This window comes from Equus caballus, chromosome 4, assembly GCF_041296265.1.
Source record: "Equus caballus isolate H_3958 breed thoroughbred chromosome 4, TB-T2T, whole genome shotgun sequence".
Lineage (NCBI taxonomy): Eukaryota > Metazoa > Chordata > Mammalia > Perissodactyla > Equidae > Equus > Equus caballus.
Genome location: NC_091687.1, coordinates 107,076,698 through 107,093,885, shown reverse-complemented (window position 1 = coordinate 107,093,885; position 17,188 = coordinate 107,076,698). Strand labels below are relative to the sequence as shown.

General features: G+C 57.5%; 2 protein-coding genes and 1 non-coding gene across 10 annotated transcripts in view; 1 reads left to right on the top strand and 2 right to left on the bottom strand.

The window, feature by feature from the left end:
* Positions 1-11,716, bottom strand: part of AGAP3 (ArfGAP with GTPase domain, ankyrin repeat and PH domain 3) — a 56,855-nt gene extending 45,139 nt beyond the window's left edge. For 4 of the 7 annotated variants that reach the window (XM_070265211.1, XM_023639993.2, XM_070265213.1 and 1 more), the window contains exon 1: positions 11,251-11,715. In XM_070265211.1, the coding sequence (XP_070121312.1) occupies positions 11,251-11,581 (331 nt within the window). In that variant the 5' untranslated portion in view covers positions 11,582-11,715. Of the gene's footprint in view, positions 1-11,250 lie in introns of all 7 variants that reach the window. The other 3 variants (XM_023639992.2, XM_070265212.1, XM_023639995.2) reach the window with 2 other exon arrangements.
* Positions 11,018-11,162, bottom strand: MIR9083 (microRNA mir-9083). The gene has a single exon (NR_128106.1). It is a non-coding gene; the product is annotated as a microRNA mir-9083 (primary transcript).
* A 2,647-nt stretch (positions 11,717-14,363) lies between the features above and the next one.
* On the top strand, positions 14,364-17,085 carry TMUB1 (transmembrane and ubiquitin like domain containing 1). 2 transcript variants are annotated; one of them, XM_001495097.7, is made up of 3 exons: positions 14,364-14,682; positions 15,567-15,985; positions 16,270-17,085. In XM_001495097.7, exons 2-3 carry the CDS (start codon positions 15,597-15,599, stop codon positions 16,619-16,621), a joined length of 741 nt encoding a protein of 246 aa, XP_001495147.4. In that variant the 5' UTR covers positions 14,364-14,682; positions 15,567-15,596; the 3' UTR covers positions 16,622-17,085. The 2 variants fall into 2 exon arrangements, with proteins under 2 accessions (XP_001495147.4, XP_014594854.1); XM_014739368.3 differs by lacking the exon at positions 14,364-14,682 and having other exon boundaries at positions 15,310-15,985.
* The last annotated feature ends 103 nt before the right edge of the window (positions 17,086-17,188 follow it).

The following is a 17,188-nucleotide window of genomic DNA, read 5'->3' as shown; positions in this document are numbered from 1 at the left end:
GGGAAGCAGTGAGCCAAGCAGACACCAGCTCATGACAATGCCAGCAGGAGGAAGAGTGCCAACAGCTCCAGGCCCCATTAGGCACCAGGCCAGGGAAGGCTGGGGAGAGGGGCACCCAAGAGGCCAGGGCCTGGAACCCAAAAGGCGGGCGCGGGAGCTGGACAGAGCCTGGTTTAGAGCCCAGCTTCTGAGCCTCAGTGAGGCTCACTCTTCTCACAGGTAAAGGGCAGTAACATCCCTGGAGGGGCACAGGGCCCTAGGGCCACAGCCGGCAGGTGGAAGGAGGGGAGAGAGCGTATTAACACAGGTTCAGGCTGGCGTCATCCACAGAGTAACAAGCTCTTTGAGAGCGCTAGGAGATGACCTCTGTCTTCCCTGGGTTGGCTGGAGGAGGCCTCAAGACATCCTAACCAAGAGGTCATGAAGCACGCTAAAGGCAGAGGGCTGTACGGCCAGCCCATGTGCGGGGTTCCGGCCAGCTCCCTGGATAAAGGTTAACAACGGGGTTGGCAAAGGGAGCTCGCATTTATTGCTGCAATACAACGGGGTGTTCCTTCCTGGGCAGGACCAAATCACCTCACCTCCAAGGGGAGGCAGGGGCAGGTCTCCCCACTTCACAGCCAGGAAGCGGACCGAGAAGCGGAGCAAGGAAGCCACCACAGGGCTACTAGTGAAGAGAGGCTTTCTTCCGTGCCACATGCTTTCCAAGGTATGGATACATTTACAAACGTTCAACTTTTATACATATATAACTTGGCATAAATTAAGGACAGAACACAAACAAAAACACCTTACAAAAACAGCCCGGGATGGGGGGAGGGGGATGTTGTCACATCTGCTGGTGACACATCCTAACGCCCCTGCTGTGGGTAATGGGGAGGTGGCCAGCAGGATACCCAGCCCATCTCCCCTCAGTGAGCTGGAGGGAGGTCACCATGATGCAAAAAGGCCTAGGGGCCTGGCTGGGCCCTGCTGCCAACCAGTGACCTTGAATCCTGGGTCAGCCGCTCGCGCCCTCTCTGGCCTGCAAAGGGAGGGCTGGGCTCGCCCTTCTCCACCTCTATCTGCACTGCTGTTGGGCTGCACGGTCAGCATCCGATTCCCGAATTGTCTGCGCCTCACCATCCAGCACTTGATCTCACGAGTGTGTAACGCTGATTTGCAGAAGGCCAGCTAGCCCACTGACGGTGCAGTTCGCACAAGCCCTGTCCACCCACAGGCTCCCGGGCCGGGCCCTCCAGCACTTGAGAACTCCGGGCTGATGCCATAGCCGATGGAAGGAGCCCGGGAACTGCCATGGCCTTTCCCCGCCTGCCTGTCTTCCCCTCACCCCAATTCAGGATTATCCTCCAGGCGGGCGACAGGCAGGGGAGAGGGCGGGGAGGACATAAGCAGGGCAGAGCAGCCGCCACAGGGGATGAAACTGCCAAACCGAGATGACGTGAGCCACACTGAGGTCTGTGGCCAACCCATCCATAAGCAGGACGCTGACTAACAGGGCCCACGCCACCATCGCCCGGCCGTGCGCACTCCTGGAGCAGAACCCTGCGAATCGTGGTTCCCCAACTAGACGTCAGCAGCTCCTGTGGCCCACCCCTCACAACAGCGGCTGCACTTCCAGGTTTTCAGAAAACACAGCGACGAAAAGCTACAGTGAACTCAGTAACACTTTTAAATGGATGTGTGTGCTGTCAATCACGGTGGCCCCAGCAGGTACTCAGTAAACGAGTATCTGCTGAACGACTGAATCACGTTACTTAAAAATGCTAAAATCTTGGGGTTGGCCCCGTGGCCGAGTGGTTACGTTCGCGCGCTCCGCTGCAGGCGGCCCAGTGTTTCGTTGGTTCGAATCCTGGGCGCGGACATGGCACTGCTCATCAAGCCACCCTGAGGCAGCGTCCCACATGCCACAACTAAAAGGACCCACAACAATGAATATACAACTATGTACCAGGGGGCTTTGGGGAGAAAAAGGAAAAAAATAAAATCTTTAAAAAAAAAAAAATGCTAAAATCTTTAGAAAGTGAATCAAGAAAGATACACTTCTGTATTCAATTTTTATGACAAACTGGCATTTTTCTGTTACTTAGAGGCTAAAATTAGAGCTGTTCCTCCCATACCACAGCCACTGGCCATGTCTGGCTACCGAGCATTGCAACACGGCCAGTCCCAACGGAGAGGTGAGGGCGTGAGACACAGATCGGGGTCTGCGGACTTAGTATGAAAAAAGAATGTAAAATATCTAATAATTTCTTATATTGATTGCATGTTGAAATGATTGTATTTCAGATATATTGGGTTAAATAAAACATTAAAATTAATTTCACTTTTTTTAATTCTCTTAACATGGCTACTAGAAAATTTAAATTTACACATGACTCACATGTATCTTTGGTGCTGAATTTGAGGAATTACTTTAATCCAGAGGCAAACAATCAAATCGAGGTGATGCTAGCTGCCTGTGGGCCACTCTCCTTGTGACGAGCTACGGTCAGGGTCTGTGACCATCAGCTGGAACCTCAGACGCGTCCTGCCCTGGGGCCCGCCGGGCTACATGCCAACCTGCCCCAAGCCCCGTCACTCCTGGTTCTCGTGCTCATTCGCTCGGGTTTAGGAAACGCCACTGGAGGAGCTGCAGACATCATGCGAGGCCCACCCACTCATGCCCTCACTTCGTCCTCACCACCACCCTGCAAAGGCAGCGACTAGCACCTAGTTTAGGAATGGTGGAATGGGGGCTGCTACCACAAGGTGAGCACTTCCAAGGGGCTGGTGCCGGTCTAAAGCTTTGCATGCATTAACTTACTTCATTACCACACCTACAGGATGAAACAGGTGCTTGTTAACCTCACTGTAGCAACAAGGAAGCCAAGACACAGAGAGGTTAAGGAACCCACCCAAGGTCACACAGCTACTAAGCGGTAGGTCTGGGATTCCAATCTAGGTAGCCTGGCTCCAGAGCGGGTTCATAATCACTATCCGTACAGGCTCTGACAGAGGAAGACTGACACCTAGGCTTCATTCCACCACACCACCCCATGTAAAACAGTCTAGAACAGTCTAGGAGCAATAACCATGCAGACGGGGGTCCTCAGAGTGACTAAAAGCCACCAGATCTTCACAGCTCTTCTCACAAGGCTCTCGTGCCTTCATTTAGGCCTGTTTAACAAAAGTCCTCTGGGCAAAAGAGATGGGGCAGAGGAAGGACTGGGAGCTCCCACCAGGAGCAGAGCAGGAGCCCCATGGGGTCCTGATGTCCTGCCTCCCCGCAAACACACACGCAGACACGCACACAGGGAGAGGCCATGACTAGGCTTCAATCCCCCCCAACGGGCCTGGCTCCAGGTGTGCAGGCCATCAAAACACCAAATTAAAAGGCAAAAGAGAAACCATCACAGGCAGCACACCAACAGTGCAGGAGGAGTGCTGACAGACAGACGGAGAAAGAGGAACACACCATACACAGGCCCCACACCAGCAAAAGCACACCCCGCTGGGGCCACATGGGGTGGGCTCACTCTTCTCAGCGCCCAGAGGATAGCTCAGTCAGCTCGGCCCAGGGCCCGGGGGTTCACAGGCAACTGAGAAAGATGGCCGCTTCCCTCCAGCAAACAGAAATGGACGCTTTAGAAAAACCTAGATCAAGAGATTAAACGGGGGCCTGCCCGGTGGCGCAGCGGTTAAGTGCACACATTCTGCTTCGGGGCCCGGGGTTCACCGGTTCGGATCCCGGGCGTGGACATGACACAGCTTGGCATGCCATGCTGTGATAGGCGTCCCACATATAAAGTGGAGGAAGATGGGCACGGAAGTTAGCTCAGGGCCAGTCTTCCTTAGCAAAAAGAGGAGGATTTGTGGCAGATGTTAGCTCAGGGCGAGTCTTCCTCAAAAAAAAAAAAGACATTAAATGGTCTTAGCCGCAATAAGAAAAAGAGCAACGAACCAAGAAGAAAATGAAAAAATGATATGAATAAAATTAAACAAAATATAGATGACCCAAAAAAATCTTTCAACGTTGTCAATGTTGACTCTCATTAGTGATCAAATGAATGCAAAATAAAACAATGAAAATCATGTCATCTTTTTTTGTACCCATCAGGTGGGCAAGGGGGCCAGGGTGGCAAGGCAGGGGACAGGTGCTCTCCGCCCTGGAAGCAGGAAGGGCCTTCCTGGGGGGCAGTGTGGGGTGGGGAGCAAAACACTAGAAGTGGGCACACCCAAGGGTCTTGCTGTTTTCTTCTTGGAATTTGTCCTGCAGAAACGGCCAGACAAGTGGCCTGCAATGCACGCGGAGGGTGACAGATGACAAACCCGACAAGCCCACACAGGGCACCGTGCAGCCTCGCAACTGATGACGAGCGCTCGCTGGGCGCTCGCTCCGTGCCAGGCACCTTACATGCCTGACCCCGGCATGACTCGGCATGACCCAACAAGCAGGCTGTGTCATTCCCCTGCTGTCTCATGTGAGGAAACCGAGGCAGAGATCTCACTCCTCCCTACAGGACCTTTTCAACGACCAGCTCCTTGAGGGCTCCCAGGCAGCGCGAGTCAAGGTGCTGCATGCCCAAAGGTAGGCTCACGACGTCGCACGGCACAGAGCCCGCGCTTCTGGACAGGCGGGACCCGAGGCCAGGGAGCCGAGACCGAAGAGGTCCAAACCCACACTGGGTTACCGCCAGCTGCACAGACGCAACCAGACGGCAGCTCCAGGAAGACAGGCCAGAGAGCGCGCGTGCATCTGTGTGTGTGTGTGTCTGTCTGTCTGTCTTGCCTGAGTTCTCACAGCCAGTCAGTGGCAGGGCAGAAATGATAACCCAAGTATCCTGATTCCCCGTCAGGGAGCTGTCAGACGGGCGGATGAACGCAGGGGCCTCTTGAGAATCTCTGCGTCTCGGGCTCCTTCTCCCAGTGCAGCGTTTTCCACGAAACTCCCACCTCTGCTGTGAAACACCCGTGACACTGAATCCATCACAGAGTAGTTGATAGTAGACATGCAGGACAGAAAACAGTCTGGAAGGACCGCACCAGCCAGCCAACGGCAGGCACCTCTGCAGGGGGACGGCGGGGTACACACGATTCTTCTACTTCCTTCCGCAATTGAATTTGTTATAACAAGCATGCATTATTTTTGTCATTTCAACATGTATTTAAATTTTTACAGTGTTTGAATATTTTGAAGTCTCCCTTGATCAAGCATCCATCTACTATATGTAATATGCACATCCATACTGCTCACAGAAGGGAGGGGCACCTCTGAGAGCCACCGCTTTGCTGCGGAGTCAAGAGACCTGGAAGAAAGTTACAGCAGGAGAGACGAACCCTATGTCACCCTGAAGTTAAAGGCACATGCCACAGAGCGACAGTTCAGTAACGACGGCCTCATCCACGACGGCGGTGCCATGAGATTAGTGCCACACAGCCTGGATGTGCAGAAGGCTATACATACCATCTAGGTTGTGTAAGTGCACTCCATGACGTTCACACAAGGACAAAACCGCCTAATGACACTCTTCTCAGAATGTATCCCGTCGTTAAGGGGCACACGACAGTATTCTAAAAGTTTCTGAAAGTTAAACTCAAGGTCAAAAGCTTTGCTGAGAGGGTCCTTAGAAGGCCTAACTGGGTGTCCAGCCTGGCCCACCAAAGCTCATGGAGTCCATCGTGCAAGAGGTAAGCACCGGACTTGGAGCTGGAAAAGCAGGCAAAACCTTGGTTCAGCCGGTCCTTGTGTGGCCTGGGGGAAGTCCGAGGCTATCTCATTTGAAAAATGGAGGTGATACCTACATACCTAAAAAGAACTTGCAGGAAGATGGCCGGTGAACTGCAAAGAGCTGCAAAGGCCTGACAACGATAGCCCACGGGCAGGCAGAAGAATGTGAACTGGGGGAACACCGCGCGGCCCAAGGTCTGCCTCCTCAAAGCAGATGTTCCAGGTCACCTCCCTTCCCACTTCCAGAGCCCTAGGGCTCAGCTCCACACTCCAAAATTGGCTGCACCTTACCCCTTGGCGTGCCTGGTGGAAGTCAGCTGGGGGTCAGGAGGAGGCAAGCTGGTTAAACTAATTTTGAATTACCTGAATGTTAAAAAGAGAATGAGGGCAAGCCAAAGGTTCCTGGGTGGGCATTCGGGAGGTGCTAAATAGGGACACAGGAGTTCTGAGGGCCCCCAGTCTGCCTCCGCCAGGCCTCAGCTCCCCCAAGCTCATCCCGCTTTTCAAGCAGGGCATCTTCACTCCCTCCACTCCTGAGGTTCTGAGGCCACAGACTTGCTAACAGCTGGTACAGAGGGCTCACAACGCAAATGCACAGCATGGACACTACGAGCCCATTAATCCACTTCTCCTCCCACCTGGTCTCCCTGTGGCCGCTGCTCCCTCTGATCCACCCAGCACACTGCAGCTGCGAGAGTGCGTTCTGCAGGGCAACCTGCTGGTACCACTTCTGCTCCAACCCTCCTATGACAGCCCATCCCCTGGAGGATTAGGTGCCACTTCGAACAGTCTCCTGGAACGTGCTGAGATACAAATAAATTAATACAGGCTAAGGCACTAAAAACTCCCAAACCAGGGTGCTCCTGGCTGTCCCTCGTGGACTCTATGCCCCGCCACACAGACCAGCCAGCTGCTCTCGACCACCACGCCATACGTCACCCTTCCTTGCTGTCTTTGCGAACCTGTTCCCTCTGCATGGAAAGTCTCCGGAACCCCCATGCCTGGCACACACATTCGACTAAAGAAATAAGTGGTAGAGGAAAGTAAGCGGTACCAGCTAGCCACAGGGTACTTAGGAGCAAGGACTATCTTATTTGTATGGTGTCTTGCAACTGGCAGAGAGCTGGAATGCAGTGAAGGAGCACTGAATGGAGAAGGGGGTGGTTTCCATCTTGCTGCTGCCTGAGGTCCCACAGCCTGAGGTCAGCCTGGGGTGGGTCTTTCCATCCCTCTCCTCTGACCTTGAGGAAAGGGGTCTTGGTGAGTCTCCCCCAGTCTCTACACTTTGCCCTAGTGTTCTTAAAACCTGGGCTTTATTCCTGCCACTCCCAGACCCACTCCGGCACTTCCCACAGGCTCATCATTCACCTTCAGGGTCCAGAGTTGGCCCAGCCCCTTCTTGCTCCTCCTCGGCTCTGAGCTTCCTTCCTGCCTTCCACTGTGCTAGATGCAACTGGGCCACACAGTAGGAGCTAAATAAATGTATCTGGAACAAATGCAGCTTTCCCTGGCCACCAGCACCCACATGAATATCCTCTTTTTCAGAATTCCTAGAGCTCCTTTGTGCAAAGTCCTAAATAAGTAACCAGCCCCCCACCAGATACTCATTCCCTAAACCAGCTCATTACCAGAATGGCCCAGGAAAGTTACAAATGCAGATCTCTGGGTCCCCATCCCAAACCTGCCGAATCCAACCCCTTGGAGGGAGCCTCAGAAATGGGTACTTCACAAGCCCCACAGGGGAGTGTTATGGCCAGGCTGGGGGATGCCCACCCCAAGGAACAGGCAGAAGGGCAAATTAGCCCAAGAGAGAGCTTCCTGTCTGCAACACAGGGCTGTTGCCAGGATCTAGTGACAGGACACACGGAAAACACGGGACAAACGCTAAAGCCCAGGCACGCCTGCAAGGAAGAGTGTGGCTGCTGGACGGCAACCTCCGCCTGCTCCCTCAGCCGCCACCCAACACATCCGGGCAGTGCCCCCTCCTCTCTCTAGCTGAGACCTGGACCAGATGGGAAAATGCGCACCTCTCTGCCTCAGTCCCTTTCGGATGTTACCAGGCCCCAGCCCAGGGAGGTGGGCGAGGATGAGGGTGAGAACAAACCAGCCAAGCCCTAGAATGCTTGAAGGCATGTCACTGTTTAAAAAAAAAACCCTGGGGGCAAACAAAGGGGACATGAACAAGTCACTCGGGTGACAAAGCCTGGTTCCCACGGAGGGCAGTAGCACACGGCAGGCACGCCTGTGGCTGAGGTCCACTGCCAGGCCCTCCTTGCGAGCTGCGGAGCCCACCCGCTTGCCCTCCCTTGGTAGACCTCCCCAGGGGCACATCTACTCAGGGACAAGCCAGTCTTTCCAGGGTCCCTCCTGGGACCCCAAGGGCTGCTTCTCCCAACAACTCACACTGGTTCCCGCTCACTTGGCCCAGCGTCCCTGGGGTCCAGGTGCCCAGACTGCCTCCCATCTGGACTGAGGCCTGGTTCCCTGCAGCCCTATTTCTAGGACGCAGCCAGGAGACCCAAGCAAGTCCCAGGAGCTCCTTTTCCTGCAGGCTCCTGCCTGAGGCCTCACACGAGCCTTGGCTGTGTCACTGTGGATCCCTCCCTTCTCTGAGCCTCAGTTTCCCTATCAAGGAGATGAGAGCGGCTCAGAGGTTCTGCGCGTGGTGGTGAGCCTTCCATCCCTCCGTGCCAGCTCTGGTTATATTTCTTGCATTCCTTAAGACCACATGGCGGACAGGTTTTTTCTCTCCTTGGTCTTTGGTGGGAAAGGAACTTTTCAAAACCATCTGCCTCGCCTCAAATCCTGTCCTGAAACACAGGAAAGCCGAACGTTCCTCTGCTTCCTCCTGCCCTGGCCACAGGGTCAGAGGTGACTGAGGGAACCAAGGAGAGGACAGGAGGGCGAGGTGCCACTGGGCTTCCTCAGTCCCAAACAGATCCTGACTGAGTCTCACAGATCACCTTCAGAGCTGGGACAAATAAGCCCTTCACCGAAGTATTACCGGAGTGAGTGGAGGCTTACTGTACATGAGGAAAATGTCATCCCTTCCCACCAAGACACTCATCCCCAGTAAACACAGACCGGCCTCCCAGGCGACCAATGTGTTTATGTAACAGCCAGGACCCAGGTCTGCTGGGCCCTGGCAGGGGGGGCTCAGGCAGGCTCCGAGCAGACTCAGAAGGAGCAGGGAAACGCCCAAAGAAGCTGCTCCCCTCCCTCCACTGAGAAAGAAGGTGGGGACGCAGCTTTGCAGGACAGCAGCAATATGGTTTGGCAGATGGGGAAAGGAAGGATATAGGGCAGAAATTGGAGAAGGAGTTTTCTGGGTTTTTTTCTTTTTTTTGATGCCTGCGTACAGCAGAAGAGCTGGGAAAGCAGACAGAAGTGGGAAAGCAGGGGTGAGGTGGGTAATAGAGATGGGTTCCAGGAGAGAGGCTGGAAAAAAAAAGGAAGAAGGAGGAAAGAGGGGGGAAGGCTTGCCAAAAGGGAGCAGGGAAGCCGGGATGGGGAGAACTGAGAACGGATGTGTGAGGAGCAGCTGCGCCTGGTGACAATGAGACATCGGGTCCCCGGATTCGACGGGTGATACCAAGCTTCCAGGCTAAGCAGACGGAACATGGGGTACTTCCAAACCGCAATGGGGAAGTTGGTCACGGGGGAGGGCTCTAAGGGGGGAAATTCTGCCTGTGGTGTTGAATCTAAGACGGCGTGAAAACCCAAGTGCGTCCCAGGAATCATGACCTTCACATCACAGAAGATGACCAGCCAGAGGCCTCCTGAGCTGCCGGGGTTGCTGATAAGGAAGCTGGAGCTAGAGGTGGAAGCCGGCCGGTTCCTGCCTCTCCCTGCTCCAGGAAGGACTCTGTGGCAGATGTCTTCCCTCATCTCTTCTGTAGCCATCTCCCCAAGTCTCTTCACCTTCCAAAAGGGGCGGGGTGGGGTGATCTTGGAGCTGATAGGGCACTTCTCTGACTTCCTCCAAAGGACAGTGCAGCTGCAGGGAATGGCGGCTCCCCGCCCCACCCCCTTTGGATCTAGGAGGAAAAATTGGTCATCTCCTCTCTTTGGGGCCCTGGGCTCACACAAATGCCATTTTCTGGTCCCTAACCACAACGGTGATTCAGGCCATTTACTCAGATCCATGATAATGAGTTTTTTCTGTCACCTAATTAGTTCACAGTGAACTCAGCCTTGAGAGGAAAGAGAGGAGAGAGGGCTGAGGAGAGGACAGAAGTCAGGCTGGAAGGATACAACAGATAGGCAGGACCCCAGCACTGAGGGGTCCTCTACTCCCCAAACACGGAATGTTCCTTTCCCCAGTCATGGGGACCTCTGAAAGCAGAAAGGGGGTGTTCAGGTGAAGGAGCCCCCAGGGTCCCACACAAGGAGATGAAGATGGGAGTGGGGCCCTAACTGTGAGGCCCACATAGCAGCAGGCCCCTGCTCACAACTCCATGTCATCAGCAAAAGGCCTGCACACTCCCTGCATTTTCTCTAAGGCCAAACCCACCACCTGCTGGTGGGCGTCCCCCTTGCCATGGAACCGGAGGAAGCAGATGGCCCAGGGCGAGGCCCATCTGCCCCACAGTGCTCAAAGGTCACTATGCCACTGGGGTGCCTGCGGGTGCTGCAGGTCCCCACTACGCGAGGGGTCGTGGGACATCTGCCAGCAGCACGCACTCACTTCCTCTGCCCCTCGACAGCAGAAACCCAGTGCCCCAGAGTCCGGAGAAAGGAGCGCTGGGCAGCGCAGTGGCCCGGGACTCCAGTCCCCAAAGCCTGGCGCCGTGTCCCTGGAGGTCGGTCAGCCCCCGGCAGCCCCGCGCCCGCCTCCTGAGCGGCTCCCTGGAGAGCAGCGACGGATGCCCGGAGCCCGTGGGACCCGGCAAAGGCGCCAATGGCCCGGCCGGTGCCTCCCACGCTGTCGCGGTGCCCGAGCCCGCGCCAGGCCCGGCCCGCGCCCGCCCGGCCGCGGCAGCGTGGGGGGTGTGCGTCGGGAGAGGGCGCCGCGGCGAATGCCACCCTCCCGGGCCCGCGGGCTCTGGGCCCGGGAAGGCTGCCATCCACTAACGGGAGGCTCCGATCCCTCGCCCCGCCGCAGGGCAAGGCAGGAGCAGCAGCTGAAACGCCTCTCCGGCAGCCGCCCCACGTCCCGGCCCGCCAAGGCCCTCCGCTGCACCCACCCACCCCGGCCATGCCTGACCAGATCTGGCCCCAGACCCCCAGCAACTCTGCGGCTCCGAGCGCACTCGTTCCCGAAGCGACACCACCCTCGCGCCCTGGAGCATAGGAGCAGAAAACGTGTCCCTTGGCACGGGACCGGTCCCCAGCCCCAAAGTGTCCCCGAACGAGATATGGCGAAGCCTGGACGCTGGCTCTGCAGCGCCGACGATAGCACACCGCGTGGCCCGGACCTCAGGCGCGCAAGGACCCCCGACTGGGAAAGCGTGGCCAGGCCAGGCCGGGCCCGCAGAGTCTCCGGGCGTCGCCGGAGAGACCACCGCGCCCTGGCTCCCGCAGACTCCGGTTCCGCTCACCCTCGATGGAGATGACGTGCTCCCGGATCTGGTTCTGCAGCGCCAAGTCCTCGATGCGCTCGATCAGGTCGTAGATGGCGTAGATATTGGGATGCACGGACTCGAAGCGCTGGATCTCGGCCCGGATGGCCGCGGAGTTGGAGAGCGCGAACTGCTGGGGGGGCCCGCCGGCCAGCTGCTGCGAGGGGCCGCCGCCACCCCCGGCCCCCGGCCCCGCGCCGCCGAACTGCCCGCCGCCCCCCGCGCCGCCGCCGCCGCCGCCGCCGCCCCCAGGCGCCGCCAGGCTCGGCTGCTGCTGCGGGCTCTGCCCCCCGCCCGCCTGGAAGTTCATGGCTCCGGAGCCGCGGGGCCCGAGGCGGGCCCGACCGGGGCCCGAGGCGGCGCTGCGGCGGCGGCGGCGGCGGGCGGGCGCGCGGGGCTGGCGGGGCCGGGACTACGGAGCCGGCGGCGCGGGGCTAGCGCATGGGGCCGGGGGCCGGGGGCCGAGGCCGGTAGGCGACGCCGCGCACGCTGTGGCCGCCGTTGCCGGGCGCTTCCCGGCGCCGCGATCCCGCTGCCTCGGAGCAGCTTCCAGCGGCAACAACAACGGGACCGGGAGCGCGCGGCCCGGGCCCTCCCCCCGCGTCATGCGCACGCACCGCCGCCCCCGCCGGCTCCAGCACACGCAGCCCGAGCCCCCCTCCCCGCCGCCCCCGCCCCTCCTGCGCGCTGGCCCCAGCGCCCCCGCCCCTCGCTTGCTCGCTGGCTCTGCAGCCTCCACCCCCGAGCCGCGCGCTCCAGCCTTAGTGCCCCGGCCCCTCCCACCTAGCCTTGGCCCTTCCGCCTGCTCTCCAGCCCCAACCCACACCCGCCACCAGGGCCACCCGCTCAGAGGGGATGGCTGCCCTGGCCTCCTCCTGGCCCCTTCCTGGCCCCGGCTGTCGCTTTCGCCGCCCTGCGCTGGTCTGGGTGGAGTGTCCGATCTCTGGGCAGTGCCCGAACAGTGCCCTACGCCTGAGGGTGCTGATGAACGTGGCTGATTGGCCAAGGAGGGCCGCCAGCCCAGGCCCAGCTGCGACTCGATTACAAGGTCCTGCCTTCAGTGCAGGACAGGCTCCCCTGTCCCCGGCCCCAAGGTCATCCCTAGAGACTACCCCGCCCCCCCCCCCCCACCGGGGTTCTCCCTCTAGCCCTCCCCTGGACTCTCCACAGCAGGCTGCAGCGCGGAGACTGGAAATCTGGGTTCCCAGCTTCTATTTCCAGTTCTCCCTGAGAGAGTCATCCGTGAGGCCCTTGGAAATGACACTGAACAACTACGTACCCACTCTTAATTTCTTGCCTCTTCTAAAAGACCCCTCTGCCAGACTGGGGAGGATCCGCTGACCACTGATGGACCCACTGGTATATAGAGGAAGAAGAGAGAGGAATCAAATATGCCTTCTTCCCCCACTCACCCCATTCAAGACAGTCACTAGAGCCCACATGACTCTTAATTGTGCTCTCTCCCTTGTCCATCCTATGTTCCTGTCTGCTCATTCTGGGGCCAGGGATCTCCCTTCAATGTCCCAGTTCCTCTGCATCCCCATCGCTAAAGCTGTCTGCAGTTCTGCTAGCCAACCCTCCCCCAACCTTTCCTAAAACCCCTGAGATGGACTGAGCAGGGTGCTGACCCAACCAATCAGTCTGCCATGGCTGCACCCGGACGTTTTCTGGCACAGTTGACACATATCCTTTTTACACTCACTTACACTTCCCAGGCCGAGCTGGATCTTTTCCCAGCATAAAGTTGCTCCCCATTCACCTGCCCACACAACTTTGCCCCAGTACCAACCCAGTCACCATTCCTAAGTTTCTTGTACCTTCCAAAGAACCAGATGCAAGCTAATCAATAGCAGGGGCCTCCCCAGCTCCTGAGAGATATGGGTTCTATCTACCTGTTTGAACTTAAGGATATCTTCTGCCCTCTCTGGGCTTCATCTGCAAAATATAGTGGTTGAACAGAACACCTAGCTCTGATGTTCTGTAATTCTAAAAGCAATATCTAATAATTCTTTTAGATGCTTAATTAGAATCGACAGCAAGAAGTTGCACCAGGTACCTCTCAGGAGAGATGCTGAGGGTAAAGGGTTCCTCAAATGTGTTGCCCCAGCAGCCAGCACACATCTATTTTAGCACTGGTGGGCTGTCTACACGTCTGTCTCCTCTGTTAGTATATGAGCCACATAAGGGCAGGGACAAAGTCTGATTCACCGTTTTATTCCCAGCATCTTGCACTGGGCCTGACATATGCATTTAATAAATGTTTCTAGAATAAATGAATGAATAGAAGGGAAGGAACTAGAGACAAGTTGGTTCTGTACATTATAAATCTAAACTGACTTTCCCAAGGCTGCACTTGGAGTACTTGCTCCCACAAGTAGGCATGTGCTATGGGAAGACTAGGGTACATGACTTTTAATCAAGACTGACCTATAAAATCCAGGATGTGAGATCTCTGTGCCTCCAGGAGCCCAGAGGAAGGGGGGAAATCCACAGAAATCAGCTGGCCCAGGCCAGGCTGAGCCTCAACATCCTCTACACAGTAACAGGCTAAGGACCCAATTTCTGAGCCCAGGTTTGGGTGGAGGGAGTGTTCTAAAACTAGGTGAGCAAATATCTACTGAGTGGCAGATTCCTTACATAGTTTTCACACTTATTTAATAAACCACTTAATTTCTTCCATATAATTGCCTTATGAGGTGTATCTTAGAAATGAAATTTAGGGGTCAAAGAGATTCAACAACGCACCCAAGGTCATATAGTTGCTAAGGACATGATGAGGGATCAGCATTTGTTCCAGGTTCCAAAGTCCATGCTTCTTAACAGTCTTGCAGGGGCAAAGTGGAGGAGGGGACCAGGGAAACAGGTCAGCCCAAGCCACGGTAGCCAGCCCTGGAGACTGGTATCCTCAGGCAGCCTGGTGGGGCAGCCCGTGGGTACTGGGTTCTGGGCTGGAGTCAATTTGGGGGTCCCAACGTGCCTGCTTGCGTCCACTCGGACATAAGAGTATGCCAGGGTAGAGGATACCTGAGCTCCCTAGAGCCTGCCTCTCGAAACACGGGTGCTCTGACGTACTCCGGCTGACGTTGGTTTCTGGAGTGACAGATGCCCTGGCTGCCCGCGGGAGAGGAGGCGGATCCTGTTACCGGCCAAACCTCTGCTTGCTAGCACAACCCCCAAACCCGCCCCCGCCGGCCCCCCAGATGCTTGAGGCAACCAGACCACCAAGCCCCGCATGTGGTTCTCCAGGCACGAGCGGGGAGACGGCGCACCGCGCCGGACTACAAGTCCCACAATGCTCCGGGCGGTCGCGTCGGCGGCGGTGAAGGAGGGGTGCCTTCAGGTGTCTGCGACCTCGACGCCTCCCGCCCGGAAGTGCCCGAGGGTCCGCTATGGAGCTGGCGGAGCCGGGCGGTGAGTCTCCGCGCCGTGACCGCGCCCACCCGCTCCCCGTGGCCCCCGCTCGCCCCGCCCCGGGATCGCCCGTGCCTTCCAGCGGCTTTGCAGGGAGGGAAGATGGGAGGGGTGATGGAGGAGTTGGGGGTGGGGAGGGCGAAGTCTCGGATTCCCGGGCAGGATCTGGGGTCTGGCAGCTGCCTGGGTTTGGAGAGGCTTCCAGGGGAAGCGCGGAGTCGGGCCGCCGCGGGTTGGGGCTTGAGTAGACCAGGAAGGGCCGAGTTGTGTTGGGTGTAGCAGCCCTTGGAGGCTCCAGACTGCCAAAGGGCAGAGTTTGACTTTTGGTGTCGGCAAGCCTTGGGAAGCAATCCCGTGCCACGGTTGGGATTTGGGTACATGGTAACAGGGCGGGGATGAGGGGTAGGGCGTGTGTGTGTGTGTGTGTGTGTGTGTGTGGCATAGAGGCCCTTTTTCTTTCCCCTTGGAGAAACTTTAGCAACAGAATAGATAAGCATTGGGGTAAACTTTGGGATGAAGTAGATGGAAGAAGAGGTAAGCTTTGGGGTGAAGTTTGGTGGGGGTTGAATTTAGGGAAGAGGTTACTTAAAAGGTCGAGGCCCTTACCTTGGCATATGGTTTGGGTGATTTGGGGAGCTGGTTAAAGACCAAGAACTCGGTTACAAGTTAAGACTTGAGATGTGGTGATGGGAAAGGGCACATGAGGCAAGTTTGGGGTGACTGGGAGTTAGGGCAGTCTGTGCTCCCGCGTAGGGCTTGGGTAAGGGGGCAGAGGAATGAGGGCTTTGGGAGAGTTGTGGCGGGATGGGGTCAGGAGCCTGTTGAAGATGAGAGGGCTTTTGGCCAGTGAGCCACCCCCTCATGGGTTCTTTGTGCCTCTCCAGCTCGGTAGCGCAGCAGGCAAGGCAGGTGCCATGGCCCTGATTGAAGGGGTGGGTGATGAGGTGACCATCCTTTTCGCGGTGCTTGCCTGCCTTCTGGTGCTGGCTCTCGCCTGGGTCTCAACACACACCGCCGAGGGCACCAACTCACTGCCCCAGACGTCAGGGACCCCAACACCAGCACAGCCCAGTGAAGCTATGGCAGTCACCGACAGCATCAGAGGGGAGGCCCCAGGAACCGAGACCCCCAGCTTGAGACACAGAGGTCAGGCTGCACAGCCAGAGCCTGGCACACAGCTCCCAGCAACGCCGCCACCCCCGGACTCCCCCCAGGAGCCCCTAGTTCTACGGCTGAAATTCCTCAACGATTCAGAGCAGGTGGCCAGAGTCTGGCCTCACGACACCATTGGCTCCCTGAAAAGGTAAGCTGGGATGAGGACAGGAACAAAATGCTAGAATGGGGTAGAAGTGATCACAGTGGAAGGGCCACTGGAAATATCTGAGACTTCCTCCTCATTTTATAGATGAGGGAACAGAAGTCCCCAAATGCACACTGTGTTGTTCCCCTGTAGCAGGAAGGACCCTCTTGGAGGCCACGACCTGGGTGGTGGGTAGATGGCAGAGAAGAGAGGAGGGAGTATTATTCTAGGCAAGGGACTAGGATTGCCTGAGGCCTGCTCTATTACCCAGGTCCCTCTCTCCTCAGGACCCAGTTTCCGGGCCGGGAGCAGCAGGTGCGACTCATCTACCAAGGGCAACTGCTAGGAGACGATACCCAGACTCTGGGCAGCCTTCACCTCCCTCCCAACTGCGTTCTCCATTGCCACGTGTCCACGCGGGTCGGTCCCCCACACCCTCCCTGCCCACCGGGGTCAGAGCCAGGCCCCTCCGGGCTGGAAATAGGCAGCCTGCTGCTGCCCCTGCTGCTTCTGCTTCTGCTGCTGCTCTGGTACTGCCAGATCCAGTACCGGCCCTTCTTTCCCCTGACTGCCACTCTGGGTCTGGCCGGCTTCACCCTGCTCCTCAGTCTCCTGGCCTTTGCCATGTACCGTCCGTAGTGCCTCCACGGGCTCTTGGCAGTGTCACTGGCCGCTCTGGACCTTGCTCCCCACGACACGGTGGGAGCTGCTGTCTGCCCAGGCCCGCCTCTCCGGCCTGCCTCTTCCCACTACCTTGGAGCCCAGCCGTGCGCCGCAGAGCCCTCCGGGGTTCGGCAGAGGCCCCTCCCTGTGACGTCCATGGCTCTGGGCCACCTCCCGGGCCTGCTGGCCCTCAGCCGCCACTGACAGTTGGCTCCTCTGGGTCAGGCAGCTGCTGTCGCTGCCTTGGTCCTGGGCAGAGCCGGGCCACGCCCCTGGGCCCGTCTTAGTGTTCTGCCTGAGCACCCAGCCACCTCTAGTCCCTAATAGCTCTTTGGGCTGGTTTAGGGACCCAAGGACCCTGGGGGACTGGTGAAGGGGAGCTGGGCGGGACAGAGGGGTTCTTTGGAACAGGCCCAGATTAAATAACTGTGAAGTTTTCACTCTCGGTGTGTGTCTGGGTGTGTGGGCCGGGCGGCGGGGGCGGGGATCCCTCAGCCAGTGGGAAAAAAGGAGCGAGCGGAGGGCAGTACGGGGCTTTCGGTC

Coding starts and splice junctions, on each gene's coding strand:
- TMUB1 (XM_014739368.3), top strand. CDS start 15,459: ATGAGGGCTTTGGGAGAGTTGTGGCGGGATGGGGTCAGGAGCCTGTTG. Junction 15,986..16,269: donor ACCATTGGCTCCCTGAAAAG/GTAAGCTGGGAT, acceptor CTCTCTCCTCAG/GACCCAGTTTCCGGGCCGGG.